Genomic DNA, 23,751 nt, shown 5'->3' on the forward strand with positions numbered 1-23,751 from the left:
ATTTCCACAGGTCGGTCTTTACCTTGTCGGTAATAACTTTGTTGATAAAAACCTTCTGTCGATAAAAATCTTACAGCTAAAAACTTTGTCAATGACCTTAGCTATACAAATTAATTAATTAGGAAATAAGTATTATATTGTTATTGATTAACTGATATAATTAAAAGGAAAATTACCTTTTCATGAAATAAAAAAGTAGACGTAATCTACTTTCCGATGTAGCTGGTATACTGTTTTTGTTTTGTGTCCGTGTGTGTAACAAAAATTCAATAGATTAATTAGATCAATAGGATAATTAGATGATTAAAGTCACTAAAGCGTTACTTAAAAAGCATTACTTTTACTTAAGAAATTTTCTTATTTACGATCGACAAGCGTACGTCTGATAGAAGATGTTATAACACACTTGCATTGATTTTCATCTGCATTATTCCCTTCCTTCGCGCTCATCTACTTTTCATTTTTTTATTTGTTTAGGGCTTGAATGTAACAAAAGTTTTGAGGCAAAATAATTGGATTTTTAAATATCTTTTTTTCTATATTCCTGATATGTACTGCTTTTTTTAATTATTGAAGGAAATTTGAATTAATTCCTTCAAAATTTCAACAAGTTCAGATAAAATATTATTAGATATAATTTTTAATTTATTGATAATTAAATTTTTATTATATTTAATATATTATATTATATATATGTTACAATATATATTATTATGTATATTAATTATTACATCCAGGTTCACGATTGGAAACATTCATCGATAAACAGCTAATATCAAGCTATCGACATGGTTACAATACAATACAGTTACATATGATCATTATCTATTTATTTATTTTATTGAAAATTTAATTGCGGACAATGAAGTTTTTATTTTGTATTTATTAATAAATAAATATTTACTGCATGAAAGAATAGAAGACTGAAAAATTTGAGAGAAATCATGTTTCTAAAAAAATTTTTTGACTGTTTTTCAATTTGACTTATCTTAATATGGTAGAGGAGGAATGGAATTTATGGGAACAATCTTTTATTGGAAAACAGAAGAATTCCGATCTTTATTCATCTATATAAATAATCGAACACAGTATAAATCTATAAATATAATAATCTATTTACAATCGTGCGACGTATTAACGTAATGACATTCTGCACCTCGAGATTTTCAGACCCCGAGGGGCAACCTTGCGTTAATGACTCCCACATCAAAGAGGTAATGAAGACAAATACCAATGAAAATAATAAAATCAATTCCCATACCTAGTTCCTCGACGATCAAACTAATGTCCATCGATAAACTCGTCATTCGCGAGTAAACGTTTCCGATTTAGCAAAAGAATCACTATCTTACATCTTACCTTAGAGAAGCGTGGATTATATCTTTCGATCCTGTATCAGAATCGCTTAAGTAAATTCACAAACGATTCATACAATTACAGTACCAGAATGATGAATATCAGATATGTCTTAATAGCTGTTTATATAGAATTTACGGTCTTATGTATAATCTATAAAGTTGATTAATGAACACCGGATCCAAAAGTATCGCATTTGTTTGATCGTCAAGTCTATGGTCCGTAACGATGAATCTCGTGTGGACAATAAATTAATGCGAGACTGACAGTGAGATATACATGACATTGTTCTGACTACGATGTATACTATACCGTGTACGACATTAATTCGCGTTTCCAGTTGCACTTCTAATTCTTGAGCCTCTGTTTATTAATAGCCGCTGTCGCGAGACTGACAGTTGAGAACAAATTCGGCTACTTGACATAAGATGTTTAAAGACATTCAATGTTGTGAAAGCATAATTATATTCCTAATTATTCAATTTTTTTTTAAACAAACATTTTTCGAAAACGAAGACTCATATGTTGAGAAATCTTTTTCTACATTTTTGACATATCCTTTTACGAGAAATTATTCCCTTACCGATTATATTATCCGTCCCGTAAAGATAAAAAGAATTTAGAAATAAAGAAAGGCGCAAGAATTGAAGAATTGCCGTGCAAGAGAGTTTATTATCCTTGGAAATGGCAAAGACACGTACTTCGAAGGATCCGACGCGTCCCTTTATACCCATATATTATACTCTCCATCTAAATCGCTACTTTGAGTACTCCTGGAAAAAGAAATTTAAGAATCACTGTCGTACAAGGTGGGAATTACCTATGTAAAAAGCGTTGAATCGTTTTATGCTCCGACGATGGTGTCCGACGTATGAATGTTCTCCAGCATCTGCTGCGCCGCTGTCTCCTTTTCTTTTTCATTCTGCTCTGCTCTTGATATCACGTAAACCGGCTGTTGGCTATAAGCGAGAAAGTGTTGGTCCATGGAAAACGTCTTCGCGGGATCCTTTAGCTTCATCTACAACAGATTTATTTAGATAGTTCAACGATCGATAGTCGGCATTGTAAATGATTCTAACGAACGTTAAAAATGTAGCAAGTACACTGTTAAATATTAAAAGATGAAATTTATACCAATATCTTGAGTAAATAGCATTTTGTTATTTTTAACTATCATGTGTGTCGAAATTTATGATTTTAACATAAAACAGTATTATTTTAACTCCATTTTAGTTAAATCAACATTGTTTTAATTAAATTAACGACATATTGAATAGGAGCCTCAATGGCCTTAATAGCGAACCTATAAGAACGGTTAAAAATGACTCAAATTGAGTATAACTTGACACTACAAATATAATAAAACAAAAATTAGATTTAGTAATAAAATAAAATTTAGCAGATAATCACATAGCTATTGCTAAATATAGAATACCTATAAATACAGGTTTAATATCTATTTATCTTATATATAAATTTTATGGATCCCTACTTTCTTGCGGTACAGCATCAGGAGAATGACGAGGCTGCTAATGACGAAGGCGCTACTCGCGGCGAGGACGATTGTGGCCGTTTGATAAAACGGCGTTTCCATTTGCGTGAGGATCTCACGTTGTTCCAACGCGACCATCCGGCTCTGTGTTGCCACGGGTGTGGAGCGATGCGTGAAACGCGAAGTCGTCGCGTCCGCGGACGAGCCCAGCATGGATAACTTCTGGATTCGCGTGAGTTCTTCCAGGTGGAACGCCACGTCCACCTTGTTCGCGCCAACGATCTCGAAGCTCAAGATCGCCGAATCCTGATTGATTTCCACTCGCACGTCTTTCCGGAGTCTCGCACCGAGCTCGCGCAAAAAATTCTCGGCCTCTCGGACGAATCGCGTCTCGTCGCTGGCGAGGAACCGACCGGGGAAGCGTAACGTCACGTCGACAGCCTCGACTGGAGTCGGCACTTTAATATATTAATGTAACAGATATTATAATTATGTTGCGTTTGCTGTGCTGTAATATAACATTGTTTGAAAATTGTTTTATTAAAATTTATAATTGAAAATTTTAATTTAATAACACAAAAACACTCGTGTGCATAGAAAAAAAGAAGTGTCAAAATATTACGCAACAATTTTATGATTATACTGCGTTAAAAGATAACTTAAAGAAAACTTGCTTGAATAAAGTTATTTACATAGTTAAAGTTTTATACAGTTTAACCAAAAAAAAAAGTTAAAATAAAAAGTTGAGATTCTTATAAGAAGATTATAGATTGTTGCGTATATTCGAGTATATAAGTTTGTCTTCTTTTTTCTGCATGTGCATATAATATTTAATTGCAGTCCCAATCGCACATTTGTCGAGTTATTGCAATTAGGTTTTATATTTGAAGAAACCTTTCACTTACGGCAAATGCTCGTTCCCTTCAAAAATGGCTCAGATCCAATCAGTTGATTGCCGGCTTCGTCTACACACCAGCACGTGTCGCCGGCGCATTGTGTGGGCTCGAATCTACCCTGCGGGTCGCATATCGCCGGCACGTGACCTTTGTCCTTCATCGCCTGGCACCTGGTCCCGAGGATCTTTCCCACTTGCCGTTCGTCCGTTTCCAAGTTCAGCAGAGCGTCCTCCATGATCGCTTGAATCTCACGATCTATCTCCTGCGACTCCGGTCTTCTGCCGCCTCGTCTCGCTTGCCGAAAGTTGCACTTGGGCTCGGCGGTCCGGGTGAGCGAGCCCTTGATCGGTTGGCCTTTACGATTCACGCACCAGCAGACGCCGACGTGCTCCAGACATTGCACCGGTTCCCACGTGCCGCTGTCGGGATTGCACTTGGGCAGGAACGTGGGCTGCTTGAGTCGCTGCGACCGCTTCAGGTTCTTCTCGCGCAGCCTCTCGCACTGCGACAGCACGGGGCACACGGTGTCGCACACCAGCCGGCTGGAGAAGTCGTTGTGGCCGAGGGTGCACTCGTGCTTACGCCGGCACTCGTTGCGCTCCGGATCGAAGAACCATCTCTCGGTCTCGTTGAAGCCCGCGCTCGGATTGCAGGGCACTCTTCGGGGCGGCTCGAAGCAGACCTCGCGCGGTTTCGGGCAGCACACCGCGTACTCGTCCAGCGGCGACAGCTCGCACTTGTGCGTCGACGGGCAGTGACGGCCGTGCGGGCCGCAGATTGCGATCGAGCCGTTTTGATCGAGCAACGGCGAGCTGTTCGGACAGGGATTGTCCTTCTTCGGCAGGCAGACCGGTACCGGAGGACAGGGCGGCGCGCTACACGCGACCTCCACCATGCGACACGCCTCGTTCTCGCCGCGGCACGTCACGCTGCGACATGGGTCGCGGCACGAGCACGTCGGACAGCCGGTGTCTGCGTTCAGCTCAAAGCCATCCGGACAGTCGAGCTTGCAGTCGATTTCCGGGCATCTCAAGGGCGTGTTGCAGCGCGGCACGACCCCTTCGAGGACCCGAGTACCCGCCGCTTCCTTGCCTTCCTCGTCCACGCACCAGCACATACCGTTGTGACATTGCACCGGCTCGAACGCGCCATCGGCATCGCACCTGGGTATATAGATCCTCCTCGCGGGTTCGCCTGATTCCCTGGCGGCGTGCTCGGCGACCGCTCGAGCATGCTGACAGGCCGTAGCCATGACCGGCGCCACGCATTGCGTGCCGCAGCCGGTCGAGCAACATTTGTCGCCGGACGGGCACTCCTGATCGTTGCTGCACTGCAGCTCGCAGCTTGATGAACTCGGCACGAGATACGGACACTGACCCGGCTTGGTCGTGAGACACGCTGGTACTGCTGGACAATACTCGTTCGGACCGCAGTTTACATCGATCATCGTGCAGGTCTCGTGAGGGTCGCAGGTGACATCGCGGCATGGCTCGTGACAACGACACTGCTCGCAACCGGCTTCGTCTACCTTGTAACCGTACGGGCAAATCAGATTGCAGTATAGACGTTTGCAGATCCGCGTGAGTTCCTTGATGGCTTCGCAGTCAGCCGAGGCGGCCGGGTCCAGTCCGGTCTTCAAGATCACCCCGCGGTGATTCACACATTTGCAGCTCGTACCGTTGTGACACTGCAGAGACTTGTAGCCGCCGTCCTGTTCGCACTGAGGCGCCGGGATTGCCAAGGACATTCCCTCCCTCGTACCTTCCATACGATCGTTAAAATCCCGAAGATACTCGCACACTAAATATTTTCGCAAAAAGAAATTGTCTTGTAAAAATCTCAAGAAGTAAAGTTTGATTTTTATAATTTTAATTTTTAAACTTTTATCTACGTATATCTAATATAATTCTACGTTTATCGTTATTGATGAATAGATATCATTTATGATAATAATTGAAATAACTTTATCATTATTGTTTATTATGGCGAAATTACTTGTAGGTGCCTTTGCGGGGCTTGTCGTTTCCATACAGCACACCGATCGACCGGCTTCCAGTACCATTGTGCACTTGTAGCCGTCGGGGCAAGTTTCGTTAGCGGAACATGTCGCGGCGTTTCCGTCTTGATCGATCAGCGGTGTCCCGAGGATGCAGGGGCTCTTATAAGTCTTTTTAGGTTTGCATTCCGGTTTTGTCAGACAGAGAAAATCGGGACAGTTATTCTCCCGCTTCAGGACACATTCTTGTCCCTCAGGGCATGGAAATCTATAAAAATAATAGTTTAAGATACATATCCGATTAATCTCTTATCATTAATCTCAATATATCAACACGGTTTTTTTAAATCTATTATATAATTCTGGTAATTTTAATAATTTATAATCACTTTTAAAATAAATTTTTTTATTAGTAAAACAAATAAAAGATAATAAATAAAATTATTTTTGGCTCGCAAATAAAGTATTAATTACTGTTGCGTGGCGATGCTTACCCCTCGCACGGATCATCGCATTCGCATGTCGGACAACCGGAAGCGTCCGTTTTGAAGCCGTACTGGCAAACCTGAGCGCACTGCTGAGACGTGCAAGATGTCGGGAGCGAACGCGCCTTGCTTATCGATCTACAATCAATCTTCTCGGCGGGACCCATGGAGCCGGATATCTTTCTACCCTCATCGTCCACGCACCAGCAGACGAGGCCGTTTCTCGAGCACTGCCTCGTCTCGTAACCTCCATCTGCACAATTATTTTGCACTTTACATTGTTAAATATTAAAGTATGAAATTTAAATTAATCCCTGGTGGAAAAATGTTTCAGAATTTTTCATATTATTAATCGGAATTTTTATGAAAATTTTAAGACTCAGAATTTTAAGATTTTCTCAGATTTTTATACAAATTAAAACATTCTTTAGAAAAACTCAGACAAAATAATAATGAAATATTTCAGATTTTTCTCTCCCATCAACACATCGTTATAGAGATCTAAATAAATATGAGAAAATCCACACAATTTATCAGAAATTTTCATGCAGATACTGAAATATTCCGAAAATCCTCATTCAATTATTACTGAAAGCATCTAAGAAACATGACATATTTTTTCAGAATTTTTTAAAAGTCTAAAATATAAGAAATTTTTTCCCCAGGGATATCTTGAGTTAAATAACATTGTTATTTTTAACTACCATGTGTGTCAAAATTTATTATTTTAACACAAAACAGTATTATTTTAACTTCATTGGTTTACTTAAATCAACGACATATTGAATAGGAGCAGTGATGATCTATAGGAATGATAAAAAATGATTCAAACTGAATATAATTTGACGCTACGAATTTAACAGCATAGAAGCTCGACGTTTTCATCGCAAAGAAATGGCCACGACGAGTCGTCTGATTGATCCGGATACTTGGTAGTTTATTTCTCACCTTCCATACACTGCGGAATGTAGCCGCGACCCTGGCGCTCGGAGACGCTGAGTATCTCGGCAAGCATGCGGTCACGATGGCACGCGCTGAGGTCTCGGGGTATCGTGCACACGTTACCGCCGCAATTCTTGTTGCTGCAGCACTTTTGGGGCCCGGGGCACTCGAGGTCGTAGCGGCAAGTGGGCCCGCACGAGCCCGTCGTCGACTCTTCTGCGGGGCACGTGCCGGGTCGTTGTAGCTTCACGCTGGACGGACAGCAGACCCCGTATTCCTGTTTGGGCTCCACCAGGCAGCTGTACATCGGCGGACAAGTTGGTTTACCTGGCGTGTCGCCGCAGAGGAACGGCCGCGGCGAATCGGTGATCTGCAAGGGCTCGCCTGCCGGACAGATTGTCGATAAGGATCTGGTCTTCCGACAGCTGGGTACCGGGGGACACGGCTCCCGAAAACAACTCACGGCGATTAGCTCGCACGTCTGTCCGGCACCCGGACAGGTAACGCCGCGACAGGGATCCCTGCACTCGCATTTGGGACAGCCGGTGACCTCATTGATCTATGGAGAAGAGTTGGTTCTTTTAATAACAGATGTTTTTGAAAAGCCTTTTCGTGCGAAAAGCATCGTAAATCAAAATTATTTTACGTGAAGTATCTCTATCTAGTTTAAAATTCTACTTAAAAAATTTTAATTCTACATAAATTCTCCTTTTTGTCTTTTAAAATTAAATACCACAAATTGGAATTACACAGTGATTTGTGCGAAATGGATCAATTGTTTCGAAAAATACGAGAAAAATATTTAAGAACTTATTTTCGAAATGTAGGTGATAAGAGAAATAACAAAGATGAACTTTGGCATAAAAAGGAAGTATTTTTTTCCTGACCTTTTTCAATACTGATAATTTTTAATTTACGTTGAATATATCAAATATAAAGCAAATTTATATCTCGGATATACTTCGAATCCCAAGGGGCAGAGCATCCGACAGCTGTGAGCCGGGCAGTTCCGGGGCTTGTCGCAGTCGATGACATCCTTGCTGGGCGCCCTGGTGCCGGGTATCTCGGCGCCGATCTCGTCGACGCACCAACAGCTGCGGCCTTGCGGCTCGCATTGTATCCTCTCGAACTCGCCGGTCACGTTGCTGCATTGCGGCACGAACTGCGAGGGGCCCCGGGCGCCGAGGGCCCGCGACCTCCTCACAGCCGCCAAAGCCAGCTGTTCGCATCCGGTTAACTCGCCCGCGACGCAGCGGAAGCCGCACGCGGTCTGGCAGCAGCGTTCCTCCGGTGTGCCTTGGCATTGGTAGTCATTCTTACAGGCCGGTGCCCTCGATGGACACACGTTCTGTTCGACGAGGGCTGGACATCGACCGGCGGCTCTCAGCAACGGCTCTGCAAATTACGCGATTCGCAAATCCGGATGTAAGTCTCTCAGTTTTTGGATAGTTTAGCACGAAAAAATTAGAACAATTGTACAATTTATAAAATCCATTTTGAACATGATTTTCTGTTCAAAATGAATCTTTTTTTAATATTAGTTATTATTTAGTCATTAAATCTAATTAAAATTTAGTTAGATTTAATAGTAATGGATTAACGATTTTTAATTATTGGTATTATGTTGGTAATTGTAGATTTATTTCATTTTCGCGCTGATGTCTTCGAATGACTCATGAATAACGAGGGTAGCAAAGATTTCTAACGCATTTGATCATGTGATGATGTTTTATTAAAAAAGTTGAATTTTTCTTTCTTTCTTTATAATTTCCAATTTTCTCATGCTATCGCAGTACAATGTATGATTTAGTTGAAATCCGAAAAGGATTCAGTATAGCTTTGTGTTCTTTTTTGCGGTGTATAAAAAGAAGTTTTTAAATTAATATCCAGGGATATCATGGTCAAAAAGTAACATTTCGCGAGCAATCAAGATTCATAGAGAAAATTTGTTTAGAGAAAATCAAAATTATTTAATTCTTTCCCTGGGAAAATGAATGTTAAAGATAATTTTCGGTTGAAAACAGAGCGACACAAAGCGTGTACCAAGCACACACTGTGAGCCCAGATTTAAGTTGTATTAATGAGTTACATTAAGGGGAGCTTTAACAATTCACCGAGAAATAAGGTGCTTTCTCAGATGAGAAGCCGAGAGGCGGGGTTTTTGAGCACGCTCGGACTAAAGTGTAGCACAACGATGATAATAATAATAAAAATAGCTGAAGCCGACGGCTAACGGTTCCTCGGCATCCTACTGCCACACTTACTATACTTACCTAACATGCTATGAGAGCGTTTCAAGGCGGCACCGTAATAGCGAATGCCTTCGAGCATTCAAGAAGAGAAAAAATATGGGATAAACGAACGAAATGTTTATCATTACAAAAAAAATACGGAAACGAATGTACAGAAACCCTGGTAAAAAAAATTATATACCCTGGTAAAAAAAAATTCTCATATTTTCTCAGAAATTTTCTAAGTTTTCTTATAGTAGATTTATGCAAAATTCTGAAAAAAAGGCAAATATCAGGTACATCAGTAATAATTGGATGAGAATTTTCGGAATATTTCAGTATCTGTACGTATGAAAATTTCTGATAAATGAGTGGATTGATTTTCTCATATTTATTCAGATTTCTACAAAGATGTGTTGACGGACAAAAATCTGAGATATTTTTCCACCAAGGTAAGTAAAAAACCGATAAAATTTCTAAAAGCGCGAGACTCAAATGACAATCGATCAGTTATTACAATTGCTTTTAATTTGAATTGGAGTCTCCGACTAAAAATATACACGGTATTGATAAGCAATAAGAATTTAAAAAAATGTACGAATAAATCTTTTCAACTTGAAGAATTAAGTTCCTGGTGCAAATTTATGCATGACGCGCATGGCAGTTCGCCGTGCGCGTTCCGTTACATGACACATATTAATACGCAGAGAACGGTGATGCACGTTCCCGTGACAAATGAAGAAAGTGCCCGGCTCGGACGGGCATACGCGAAAAGAAAATCCACCCGATATTCCGTTTAGGTGTCCTCCAGCGAAAGTCCCCGAGTACGATGCACGTACGGCATGGCGTTGCCTATCAATCGTCCGTTTGTGGCGTGCGCATTTTTGAACGTGCATTCTCGCGTCCGTCCGTTGAAACAAAGTTTTGTAAAAACCCAGGTGAAATTCGGATGGCTTTCGCCGCGCGTCCAATTACCCAAATTGCCGATCCATCGCTCGCCGATTTCCTCGTCTCTCATATATATCTATTCAAACGAGTCATGATATTCGTGATAGAATACACTATACAGAATAAAATTCTATTGTATAATTATATAATTGTATATTATGTAGACCAAAAAATTCGTTGTTTTTTATTCTATTTCCCAATAAGCTCACAAATAGATTTAATATGTAACACATTGCCGAGTGAACATGTCACGCATGTATCTTCGATACAAATCTCCTTTAAAAGAGAGAAAGAAAAGAAAGAGTGAAAGGAGCGAGAGACTCGAGAAAAAAAAAACGAAGGGATGTGTTTTAATGATGTAGGAGAAATTCCAATTTGTTATTGGCATGCAAATCGGATCGCTCTCGATATTTATTGGGACGATTGCATCCTGCTGTAACACATTGGAATGGGAATCGATTACCGGAATACGAAATCGCAATCGGGAAGTTTCTAACCAGCAATATCACATTATTATCGTGTATGGGTACATCGCATTGCGCCGATCGTCTACGTCATGTACATTGATGACCGGAAAACGCGTGTGATTCACGCATGCGATCACTCGACTGACCGTGCGTATGACATGAAACTCGTAATGGGTTTAATGATTATCGAGGATTGCAACCAATTTAATTCTGTCCAGTTTAGATTCCGAGGCTACGCGCGAAAATGATCTCTATATCTCAATTCGTGACAGCAAAATCGCCGCGTATCTTGTTATGACGTGGAAAATTAAACTCGTTTGCAAATTTTCAATATTTAATTGTTACCGCAAACAGATAGATGGCTATTAATCAATAATCCTTTTAAGATATATGTGGAATATTATTAACTTGGTAAAATCTGAAAAAAGAAGGGAAAAAGAAAAGCGCTTGTTTTTCTTTTTCGATTTTCAGTTCTGGAAATATTGCTGTAAAAACTGATTGATTCGCTAAATTAAACAAAAATAGAAACAGCTCTATGAAAACTGTGAAGAATTAAATTAAAAAAGAAATTAATTAAAGTGACACTTGGTGTTGTGCGAACTAAAATATACAAATAAAAATGTATTTTCCAAAGACATTGATTTATCTCTTTTTTTTTTTTTAATAATAGTACGCTTTGGGTTTGCGAGCACAGACACCAAGACACGAGACAAATTAACGAGGAGTAAATAATGAAAGATCAGAAAAGAAAATAGAAAACGAGGACGTACCGGCGGAAGTCGATGTCGATAGCGAGAGGACGAGCAGCAGACAAGTCGATGACACCCACACAACGGCGCAGGCAAGCCCACCGTTGCAGAAATCACGGCGCATCCTCAGCGCATCAAGTAATTTTTGGAGCCGTCCGCTATTATCTGGAACAGTCACACAATCGCGGTCTTGATTAAAATACGACCCCCAGCCGTCGCGATAATCGGATGGAAATGCTAATTGCCATGGGGGTGCCCCGTACTCGTCGCACAATCGTTTACCTTCACTCGAAATGGGAGTGGGAACGGCCTTCGTTTCAACGCGATGCATTCTTTATAAATCAACGGCGAGGTTCGTTGACTTTTCTCTTTCAGGTACGCCATCCCCGCGGAAATATCGTTATCCCCCCCCCCCCCCCGTTATGGTAGAGAGTTCTCTCTCTCGTCTTTTTCGTAGTCACCGTCAGTCAGGGCCCTCCCCTTTAAAGCCGGTGGAATAACAATGGAAGTTATGTCTCCTTATTCGTTATGCCGCGGGGGATATTCTAATGCGCTCTCTCCTACGTTATTCATGAGCCGAAGTCGACTTTAAGATCTACGAATTGTCGGACCGTTTTTTTCGTTTTCTTTTTACTACTCTTCCTTTTGCGCATCGTTACAAGCCCGGCTTGGCGACGTAAGTATATCGTTTCTTTTCATCGCGGCGATTATCCGGCCGCGCCCGTTGTGACCGTCCCGAGATGTTCCTCTCAGGCGGTTCGTAATTAAAAATAAAAGTAAGAGAGAATCATAAACGACCGTCTCTTGTCTACCATTAATGCAATTACAAATTCTAATGTCAATGTATTGACTGATTACGATATATTGGTCGTAATATCGCTGCTATTACTGTAGAAATGAAAACACATTATTGTCATTAATAATGTGTCATTGTTACATCGTTAACATTAGTTTGCATAAACTAATGATGTTTAGGCCAACAATTAATTGTTTCAGAAAATATGATTTAATGCAAAAAAATAAAATCTCGATGAACAATGGAATAGAGACGCTTCGCATAATCAATACTGATAAAAATAAAAATAATACACGTGAATACGCGGTAAATATTTTAAGCGATATTTCCGATAAGCTCTATAATGCAAAGAAGCCTATCTCTCCCCTCACGGGACCGTACGTCTTTAATGCACCGTACTTCGTGATTTATATGGCGATAGCTGGCAAGGCTGCTCGACGGTGAAATTACCGGCGCGTTGCGGCGGTTACATCCTCTGGGAAGTCCTCGAATTTAGGGTGTAGCCGGGGAACATGAATAATGCAACGTTAGTGGGATATGGCCGTAATGCCATGCCACTTCTTGGTGCATGATAGCGATTACATGGAGCAATCGCGCCGAGATTATACCAGATTAGTCATTAGTCTGTTGACCGTCGACGCGCGGAGACGGTGATTTCCGCGTATCTATTGCGACATATATACGTGATTGACGAACGCGGGAGGCTTCTCCGTTCCGAAACGACGTTCTTGGGATTCTTCAACTTTCATTTTACGACGTGAATCGATAAGGAGGAGCTACGACCCCGAGCTTTATTTCTATTCGATGTAGCCCCATTTCAATACTTTTTCCTCCAGCAGCTATGTAGAGGGATATATCCTGGTTAAAAATGAAAGATGTTACCTCTATCTTTTATGAAAATATGTCGTTCATATTCGTCCGAATCGACCTGAATAAGAGAACGAACTCGCGCGAGAAAGTTTTCGTTTAGTCGCGCTTTATTTAAGGCATGGCCCGTTAATTATTCGTGACAGTAAAAATAGAGACGACGGGTAAATGGGACCGAAAGGTGGACTCGATTGAAATAAACATACTTTGTGTTCAGAAAATACGACAATTCTAAAATAATTACAAAGTTAAATGCAACAGTAGCTCGGCATTTTTTTTTAAAGTTAATAGAAAAGAATAAAGATTAACTTCCTCAATCTTAAAATTAGTTTTAGCGAGCTCTTTGAAAAAGCGCATTAGATCGCTCTCGTATTGCATCTTTCATCAGAGCTGTTGTACTTTCTGACAACAAAAGAGTAAGTAGAAGAAGTCGGTCCATAGTCAGGTAGCTAATCGTTAGTCTCTCCGCAACATAAAATCATTTTGCTGTACTTGTGCGTATTCGAGTAAACCCCACAATATGATATAATATAACAATATTATGCATAGAATATGATACAATAAATCCAAAATATCATCCGCATGGAATGTAATACATCGAATGGAATAGTCATTGTTGAATCAAGCGATTGAATCAAAGGGCTATATATAATGAACGAGCACGGGCTTCATTACGCTCTAAAGAGACCGTCCTCCACGCTTTATATATCGGCATCAGTTATCGAGTGATTCGACTCTCATCTCCAATACCGAGTTTCTACTCGATCGTGATATTTTCTTCAACGGTTCATATAAGCGGCTGCGTGCGTCTACTCTCTCACGGTTGATTCACCGGATGTGGGTCACTCGTCGTCATCGGAGTCTTCCTTCCGGATCTTAGCCTTCAAACTTTCTATTGTCGCGGTGCGTCGGTCGTATGGATTCCCGAATGCGTCATCGTCGGTACACTTTCGTGAGAAAAAGAGGAGAGGAGAAAAAGGAAGTCGCTTATATGAGAGATCGAAGGCAGGTGGAAGATCGGCATCTCTTCCAGGGAAAGAATCTCGCCGTCGCGATCGCGTGAACGAGAAAAGAAGTCACGTTGTCGGGCGTATATATACCGGAATCAAGGAGTGGGCCGCGCCGACCGACCGACCGAAAAGAAAAGGAACAGAACGTCGCGCGTCGTATCCCTTCACGTTCTTCGGGAACAATAAGTGGCACGGCCATGTAATAAACGCCACGATGCGGTTTTAGAGACGACAGAGTTAACGAATAACTGTCACTCGCAAGACGGCATTGTTATTAAACCCGATCGTTTCATTATTGAGATGTACCGGAACCCCGGAGGGACTTATTAAAGAGTGCCGGATGAATCTTCCTTAAATGTGCAGAATTCAAAAGACAGTTGAATTAAAAATTGAAACAGATTCTGCGCAATTCATTTGATGCATTCTAATTCAGCGTCAATTTGATCGAATCGGTACCGACATTAACAACTATTGAATATGGTATTTGTACATTTACAAATTAAAATACGGGAAAATATGAGAGTTTAATTCTACATCTTACATTAAAACTTAAGAGAAGGCTTTAATTTTTGAAGCGTCTAGTTTTTCAACGATTTGTTACATCTTCGATTAATATCTTCATTATATAGCTGCGATTTTACTCGAATAATAATGGTTTTGACGTTTCACACTGGAAATTGCGCACTCAAACGCAAAGTGCACTTGGCTAATGGCTGCTGCATAGTGGCACAGAAACAGTTACGCGCGAAAGTTATCTCGAGCTTCCTTTGTTTAATGACATCAGTGCTTTCCTTAGATTCTAAAGAGTGGTCGTATATATATATTATGCAATTATGCATAGAAATTATTGTATATTCGCAATAAATGCTACTTTATCCAAATTATTGTCGCGTTATATTTAGGCGCGTTATTAAACAATTTGTTAATTTTATCATATTCAATATATATGCTTTTCTCTTTATCGTTATTATTCTCCTTTGCGTTTCTGAATATATATAGGTATTTCTTCAGAATTACGTTATATATTTTTTTATATTATTTCCTATTTATTTTTAATAAATATGAATATGATTTATCAACTACTGTATACGCTTTAAAGGAAGCCTACCTCAAGTTGAATAACACAAATTTTCATATTTACACTGTCTTTCTTTTCTTCATATTAAACTCTATATCTCCGAAAATATACATTCGTTGGTTGGGTTCATCCGAAACGTGTCTCGTAAGCTTTTGCAATATTCACGTCTACAAATGGGAATAAGACACGAAGCCTGTGGCCTCTAAAACCTTGCGACTTAGGTCACAAAATTCTAAGCAGCACTCCTGGAAATAAAACTTGCTCACAAAAGCACTTCGCAACCAAGTTTATGATAACATTTAGATAAAATATTTAATTGGCGTGCAAATACCGAGGGTATTTGAACGATACTTTTTGCTTTTCCTTTCTGCGTTCCCCTAAAGTTCGAATATTTATGGCGCATACCACAAAGTCGGAGACGGGCCTCTCGTCGGTAATTTTCAGGATCCGGTGGAGGCACGCCAAATCTTGGGCGAAATAAATATGTGGAAGAACGTGCATCGCATACTTAATAAGGAGGGGACTCGCCGACAGCGCGCTTTGGGATCGCGTGCATGATTCATCTTTTTTAATCGTACAGTAAGGTATTCGTATATCGGAGAACCGCATGCGTTGGATCTTGCAGCAGCCAAAATGGCAGTCTATAACTTTCTTATTAACGCGCGTTTCGTATCCTATATAAAATTCGTTTTATCGTAACGCATTACCAACTTTGTGTTATGCGAGTGTTAAACTCGCGTCGTCACTTTTTGTCACAAGAAATTCTTGTATTTTATATGGCATCGTAAACACGATTTTTCAACGCATTAAACAATGTACTTGCGTAAAATATAATTATCGTTAGCGGGTTGAGGCTAAATACTGTAATGTAAAGATAAATTTTCTATTATGAATATTATTTTATACAATTTGGTGTGAAATTGGATTACTCTTTATAATATATTTTATATATTTATTTATCATTCTTTATTCTGTTTAGATTTCTATTCTTCTTTTCTAGATAATCAGGATAAGACATAAATTTCTATTAAAAAAACCTACTTAAATTAAAAAAAAATTATTTATGCCAATAATGATGGATTAGCTGCTAAAGAGAACATATTATAAAGCAAAATTCGCTCCATCCTGTTACCTGCTGAATCGATAAAATTGTAATTGATTCCCCTGCTCACATGAAGCTCTAATCGATATGAGTCACATCCTGTTTGATCGGAATAATTATGGTTGGGAATGTTACACAAAATGTGCCTCTTAGAAATTCTTTGTCCGATTTGGAATTGATTTTTCCTCAAGGAAAACGTCAAAACGTCGATAACTGTCTATAACTCTTGAATAACTGACAACTAAAAAGAGATTTGTAGCCAAGCTTCAGAAAGGAACATTAATGCTGAAATCACGTTTCTCAAACGGATATTACTTTAACAGAGTTCGAAAATTTAAAACTTCGTTATAACAATAACAGAATTTTAATTCAAAGCTTAGTTATAAAATATGTACAGATATACGATTAAAAGCTGAAAAACGCATTAAATGATTTTCCTCGATATTCTTGATGAGAACAAATCGTATTCAAATTGGGCCGAAAAAAATTGTGATTGAAATTAATAACCACTAATTTTAGGCTATCTTGTAAAGGCAGGTGCATCTATATAAATCAACGTGAGCAAGAAACGTTGTAGGCCGCGCAACCCGCCGGTCGTTCCGATCTGATTAGCACGCTGATATAACATTCAATTTCCCACAGCAGGTTACTGATATACGGATACCTTTGGATGATGTGCGTTCCAGATCGCGTTTCCTGAATGCAAACGGCCGGAAGAGTAAACGCGCGATAGAACGGTTCGATGGACGGGTTGTTTTTTGCACGCCGCGCGCCGTTGCAAATTTTTATTCGGATGGAACCGCACGGAAGTGTGTCATCTCTTCACAAAGCTAAACTGTAATGAAAATTCTAACGGATGTTCAACTGCCAGAACCGGATTTGAAGTACTATACAGGCGTGGATCCGAAATAAAAAAGAATTAATGAAAAGGATATGGACAAAAAAATCTTTAAAAAAGTACAGAAGAGAGATTTTTTAAAAAGCAGAAAAATAATGCAATATATACCTGCAATATATGTATATAAATAATGCAATATATACGTACATTTAATTTTGATTTTGATTATTTAAAACGGTTAAAGTTATATTTCGAATGTATATCTGGTATATCTTGCATATTTCGAGATATTTGGAATGCCGGATAGCTTATGGGCTATCAATAATAATGGAGCAGTCAACCGTTATCAGAGACTCCGGTTCGATTCACGGTTCTGCTACTCCTGCTACTGAATATGATATAAGGAATTTTGAATGGAAGTATATTATTCCATTGTAATCAAACTAGAACCGAAAGCAAAAATAAATTCCAAGTTAACATTATTGCAAGAATAATAAGAAAATAGGAAATCGTGAAGGGGGTATCGCGTCCTTTAAAGAAATGCAAAAGGAAGAAAAAGAAAAAGAAATTATAATATTGTCACGCGGTGATTAGTTTTTTCATCAGCTGTAGAATGCGTGTTACGTTTGAATTAATAGAACATGTGAATAAATAATACACAAATATATAAAATTGCTTAGTACCTGAAAACAAAACTGATCTTTATTTCAATCTCATATATTTTGATCGAAGTAATAATTGCGATTCCCAAGTTCTATGATGTAACATTCGAATGCGACATACTTTTTTCGCAAAGCGTGTGAACTAACTTGTTTTATCGTCACGTAATCCCCATGACGGAAAACCAAAGTGCATACGAAATCAGGACGAGCGCGCGAGTTGATGCGAGAAAAAGAAAACGTTTTCCACCACGAGATAAAAATCACTACCGGCTACTGGCCTCGGTCGGCGTTGCTCTGAAACCGACGATCCATGGATTTCCACCTACGGATTCTTTCTCCCGCGGGACAAAATGCTACGGAAATTCTCATTCGCCCAGAGTCCTTTTTTTCCTCCCCCCAAAAACATCACGATGTTCCGTAACATCGCATCACTGCCAGCAGTTTGAAAAATCGACGATCTCCCTGCTGTTTCAAATTCTGTACGCATGCACAGGACCAGATTTTTGCATTGGACTTTTCATACTAGATACAGTGTGTCTGAAGTCAACAAAATCTTTTAAAGTTTGCAAAAATAACACGTCAGAAAATTTAAAAAGTTATTAAATTTTAGCCATCGAAGTACCTACTAAGAAATTTGTTTGGCTCTTTTTGCAGAAAAATATCAATTTCGAGACGAAAACATACAAACATATTGAACTATCCGATATGACGTTTAGATGGAAGAAATTAAAATAACATTTCGCTCGTATCGATTTATCGTAAAATATTACGTACACATATATATCTCTTCTCTTTAATATTACATGAAGTCTTGCTTCGAAATAAAGCGAAGCTGTGTGGAGTGAAATAGAAAAAGGCACTTTCAATTTCGATTCCTATTTAGTCACTGTCAAAGTTGGCTGTAGGCAACAAATCATATTTAAAATTTTCTATATTCGTTGCCGGCTTGTGAATAAAAGACAAAAAAAGGGAGAGAGGTATAAAGGGTATAGACTGTCCTCTCATGTCGGAAGTTACGAGCGCGCCGCTATTTTCCTCGCGCTACACTATTGGAAATTCTTTGTGTGCTTTTGAAAGTAACGCGACGGGTGTTATCAGCCAGGCGACTACAAAGTACTGCAGATTGCCACAGAGGAGCACAGAGAGGCATTGAAAAATTCTCCTTCGTCGAAATTTCGATACTTCATCTCGTCGATCGAAATGTCATATCTTGTTATTTTCTTTGAGCAGTTCTACAGACGAATAGATTGTTAAGAAACGAAAAATGCGAATTCACAAAGATTGTGTGGGATTTCCGATAAAATTAATGGAACTGGAATGGAACTGGAATAAAATCGCAAACCGCTATACAGAAAGAAAATAAGTGTCAAATCAAAACTTATATACTCGTATACATGTAAAACAATCTATAATCTTTTTATTTCAATTTCTTTTCTTGGTTGATAAGCAAGTTTTTTTTTGTTTAACGCAATATAATTTTATTTCAAGATCTTTCCACACGTTAAAACTAAATATATTTTTAAATCAAGAATATATTTTTTTCTGCAATGTGTAGAATTGAATTGTTGAAATAAAACCTTTCACTTTGCCCAATGTGGTCGCGAAACGTGTTACGACACGTTCGGGTATGGTGCGATGAAATTTAATGTAGTTACAAAACATATTAAATGCTCATAAGTTTCAGTGTACCTGTGTTTTACTCGGTCGAAAGTTCCTCGGGAACGACGGTCGAACGGGCACGCGTGAAGGAAAAAAAAAAGAAAAAAAGAAACTGCTTTCACGTCCGCGTCGCGCGACGTGTGCGAGGATATCGCGAAAATAGAAAATGTTATACAACGCGGTAACAAACGGCGACTCCATCGCGATTCGAGGCGAAGATTCCGCTATGCGACGATGCTATTTGAAAATTCTTAGCGGTGCATTTCTGTGCAATGCAAACGCACACGCGCGCGAGATGCACGCGCGGGGGGGCAGGGCACCGGTACGCGAAAACGTGCGTTTACACGGATATCGCATTCCATCACCGCTGCTTTAGAAAGTATATATACGCGCGAACGGGTTACGCGGGGAATTAATTAACTCGGGCACAGTACCGACTTGAGCAAGAATTTACCAAAAGCATTTATGACATCCAACAAAGTATATAGGATAAATTGGATGCAGTTCTGCAATGCGGAACCCACAAACTCCAAAACCTCACTTTTTCGTTAGAGCAAATATCGCGAGATATTGGAAGCAAAATTCTGCGCCAACGTTATCTCAAATACAATAACCGAATTATATATAATTTTCCTCAGATACAATTCCATATGCTACATGCGTTTACAGCAAATCTCCTGTCCGCTATACAGAACAAAAATCAATACAGAACTAAAAGTCGCGAAAATGGCGCTTGATTCCTTATTGCATCTAATTATAGTAATTATAGTACATAAAAGTAAAACCTAAAAATAAAAGTAAATCCTTTTTTTCAGAGTCCAAGAGTGTATAGGAATGTCCTTTTATATACTCTTAAGCTTCCACGAGTTAGATGAAGCACAATTGAATTAAAAATATAATAAAGAAAATAAGCGAATATAATCCACGTAATATTGTGTGGAAAAATGAGGAAACTGTGATGAAGGAATTTACTTCGAGAGATTATAAATAACTCAACTTTTTTAGACAGCAATGCACGTTGCTACCTAAAAAGTTAAATACGTATATGTGTATATATACTTCAGGTGGAGAGTTTTACCGCAAAAATGCAGGAAATAATGTTCGATTACGATGTACTGGTAACGGATAATGGCTGTAAAAAGTTTCGGTACCGTCACTGGCGTCACTTTCTATTTAAGCGTTGGAAGAGTTGGGAGTACAAAGACAGAAATCGTTTTAATACACGTTCAATCCCGCTATCTCGGTAAATATTAAACAACGTAGAAGTTCATTCGAACAACAGATAACTCTTGTAATTTTGTATTCCCGCGTGTTCCGTGAAATATGAACACTCGCAGCGCAAACTTTTACGAAAGCGCGGCTAAGCTGAACATCGAACGCTTCGTTCTGGAGGAGCGATTTAACGTGAGACATTTAAATAAAAGGATAAAGTTCCTTTGGCATTTCCACGGTACTATCTTCTTCGGGGAATATGGATCCATTTAAGCCTCATTCTAATCGCGGCCTGGAAAGTATTCTCTGTGAGAGAAAAGAATTTCTCCGCGCTCATAAATAAATCAGCGAGCGTCTCATGATGAGAAAGAAGGATTTTTCGCGTGTTGAGAATAAATCTCTGCTAGAAAGTTACCGGTGCTTAATAATTTTTTTTTTGTGAAAAATCGGCTCGTTCGTCAACAAAACGTATCCAACCATCGATTAGCTCGGCGCAACAATATGAATTTTTGTTCAAAAATAGAACTGCAGTTTGATAAAACCGTTGGTAAACAATTAATCAATTTAGATTGTCAGTTCTCACAAATTGCTCCCCTAGCATTTCGATTAATTCTACAAAACTATTATTTCAATAGCTTATTCCTGCCGTTCGGTAAATTTTATATATAGCAGAAAACGTGATTATTGTTTATTTGTTTATCAATTCGCATGAAAAATAAATAACAGCGTACGCGACAACACAAATGTATGAAAGAATTAGACAGCATCAACTTGAAGTGAACGCGATAAACACGGAGTGTCACAAAATAAAAACAAAACGTCGTTAAAACATTATTAAATATTAAAAGACTCGCGTGCACGCGCGACAAAAATGTTGCAATAAAATTTATATGCGCGACAACATATTTGAAAATCGAGAAGCTCCTCCGAATCGTTCGCGGTTCGTCCTCGTTTGCTCTTCGCGAAGTGTCACCGCAAGCCGGAACTCACCTCGCGATCGTAAGTCGTGTCCGTTCCCGAGGACGACGCCGGCGAACCGGAAATCCTGCGCGAAATCCTCTCGGTGTGTAAACCCTTTTGCGTAGCACCCCTAAGCACCACGTGTAACGACGACCGCGTCACGACTGCGTTTCGTTTTATTTACAACGACGGCACGGCGACGCCGCTCTCTCGTGTGGGTCCTCCGACGCGCGCCTCTCGCTCCTTCCGTTCAGTCCGCGCAGAACGACACCCGTATACTGGTTGTTCCCGGCAGGCCCGCCGCTCGGCGGCCTCGTATGATGACCCCCTTCTAGAATTCTACGGCCCTACTGACGGCGTACGACACGTTCGCCAACGGCGCGTCGCGCGACGTCGGGATCGAAATCGATCACGGCTCCGAAAAGAAGATTTCGGCGGATGGGAGAGAAGAGTGATTATTCGCGCGATCCTCGAGGGCGGATCCTATAGACTTCGCGATTAACTTCCGCTTCGACGACAATCGCGGATCTCTCTCTTCTTAGTTCCTTGAGAGACTTTCTGTAGTTCGATTTAGTTTTAGTTCTTCGTATTATAATTTTTCATTTTTATTTTGTATGTTTCTTTCAACGGCTTAGCTCAGCTTGAACGTTATTCATAGTAATTTTTACTTTTATTATTTATAACTTAATTCCTTTTATATTATATTGTATTGCCTGAACATTAAATTTGTTTAGATGATAATAAATCATATTTTACGTGATAACGATCTATTTTGCTCGTCTCATGATTCTTTCACTTTGCTTTGCAAATACGAGCCTGACTGTAGTTTATTATTTCTTTAATTCTCATATATAAGTACAATCGTTAAGGGATGTTCGCCGAGTCTGTTTTGTTTGTTTTGCTTTACATTAAAATCTCATTTTGCCTGATTTCACATTAAAATTTCATTCGAGACTGTTATCGAGAATAAATTCACGCTTCAATGACGGTATTTAACGGTTGCGAATTTCGTATAACGAGACGCTTGTTAGTCAGTTAGATTGCTATTGTACAAGCCCCAAAATGTGCGGTGTCACGACCGCGACGCGGTCACATCAATAATACAATAATAAACGAGAGGGATTAATCGATGCGAACGGATTATCCAGGAGCACTGTGTGCCCCGGTGAGATTTCACTCCCATATGTCGAAAAAGATGCTGCTCCAACATTCGGTTCAATTTCCTCGAGAAATTCGTCACCGCGATCGCAGAAGAAACGAAAAAGGAATAAAGTACGCGAAAGAGGGAGATATTCCCGAAAATTCTAACTATGCGATTTTGCGAATTCTAATATCCGAATTTAGTAGAAATATTGTTGTAATATAGAACTCGGTCAGAGGTTGTCGACTCCATAAAAAGACGTGAAAATTTTATGAACATTTGAGAAGTAAATTTCGCTTCGATGTAATTTTAAAGACTTAACTGTTTTAGACTTAACTTGCGCACCTTAAATAATAAATTCATGTTCAGGTGGAGAAGATACGTTTTTAATTTAATAACAATTTTTAATATTCCTTATTGTGTGTGTGTTTTGACGTTGTGATTTAGGAAAAAATATTTCTTGAATTCATATTAATTTAATAATGTCAATGTTATATATGTGATAATTATAATGTGTTAGCTAGATATCAATAGCTCATCGACGTTATGTATTTTACGTAAATACTATTAAATTCGTAGTCAAATTAAACTCAAATTTGTGTCATTTTTAATTATTCTTATAGGTCGTCACCGCTCTTATTCAACATGTTAATTTAACTGAACCAATCGAGTTAGAATGATATTGTGTTAAAAAATAATAAGTTTTGACAAAACTTACGGGGGTAGTTAAAAATAACAAAATGTTATTTAACTCAAGATATTGGTTTAAATTTCACCCTTTAATATTTAACGGTAAAAGATGCAAATATCCCTCTCATCGTCACAAGATTGTCAGATCATTACGCGCGTCGCGCCAGCTTTCAG

The 23,751-nt window shown here is 39.3% G+C and overlaps 1 protein-coding gene across 1 annotated transcript; it reads right to left on the reverse strand.

Moving 5' to 3' along the window:
- Nucleotides 1–720: 720 nt before the first annotated feature.
- Nucleotides 721–22,000, reverse strand: LOC112461495 (neurogenic locus notch homolog protein 3-like). Its single transcript, XM_025026752.1, has 9 exons — nucleotides 21,777–22,000; nucleotides 11,584–11,727; nucleotides 8,129–8,562; nucleotides 7,174–7,726; nucleotides 6,235–6,478; nucleotides 5,740–6,008; nucleotides 3,754–5,544; nucleotides 2,849–3,306; nucleotides 721–2,374 (listed from the first exon to the last, which is right to left on the reverse strand). The coding sequence occupies exons 2-9, from the start codon at nucleotides 11,684–11,686 to the stop codon at nucleotides 2,201–2,203; spliced, it is 4,026 nt and encodes a 1,341-aa protein (XP_024882520.1). The 5' UTR covers nucleotides 11,687–11,727; nucleotides 21,777–22,000; the 3' UTR covers nucleotides 721–2,200.
- Nucleotides 22,001–23,751: the final 1,751 nt, after the last annotated feature.

The sequence above is a fragment of the Temnothorax curvispinosus genome, unplaced genomic scaffold (genome assembly GCF_003070985.1).
Source record: "Temnothorax curvispinosus isolate PA1 unplaced genomic scaffold, ASM307098v1 QBEX01011455.1, whole genome shotgun sequence".
Classification (NCBI taxonomy): domain Eukaryota; kingdom Metazoa; phylum Arthropoda; class Insecta; order Hymenoptera; family Formicidae; genus Temnothorax; species Temnothorax curvispinosus.

What these genes read in the sequence shown, in the direction of transcription:
- LOC112461495 (XM_025026752.1), bottom strand. Translation starts at nt 11,686, where the DNA reads ATGCGCCGTGATTTCTGCAACGGTGGGCTTGCCTGCGCCGTTGTGTGG. An exon ending in ATCGACATCGACTTCCGCCG is followed by an intron (nt 8,563 to 11,583) that starts GTACGTCCTCGT and finishes CGTAATTTGCAG; the next exon opens with AGCCGTTGCTGAGAGCCGCC. An exon ending in CATTCCGCAGTGTATGGAAG is followed by an intron (nt 6,479 to 7,173) that starts GTGAGAAATAAA and finishes ATAATTGTGCAG; the next exon opens with ATGGAGGTTACGAGACGAGG.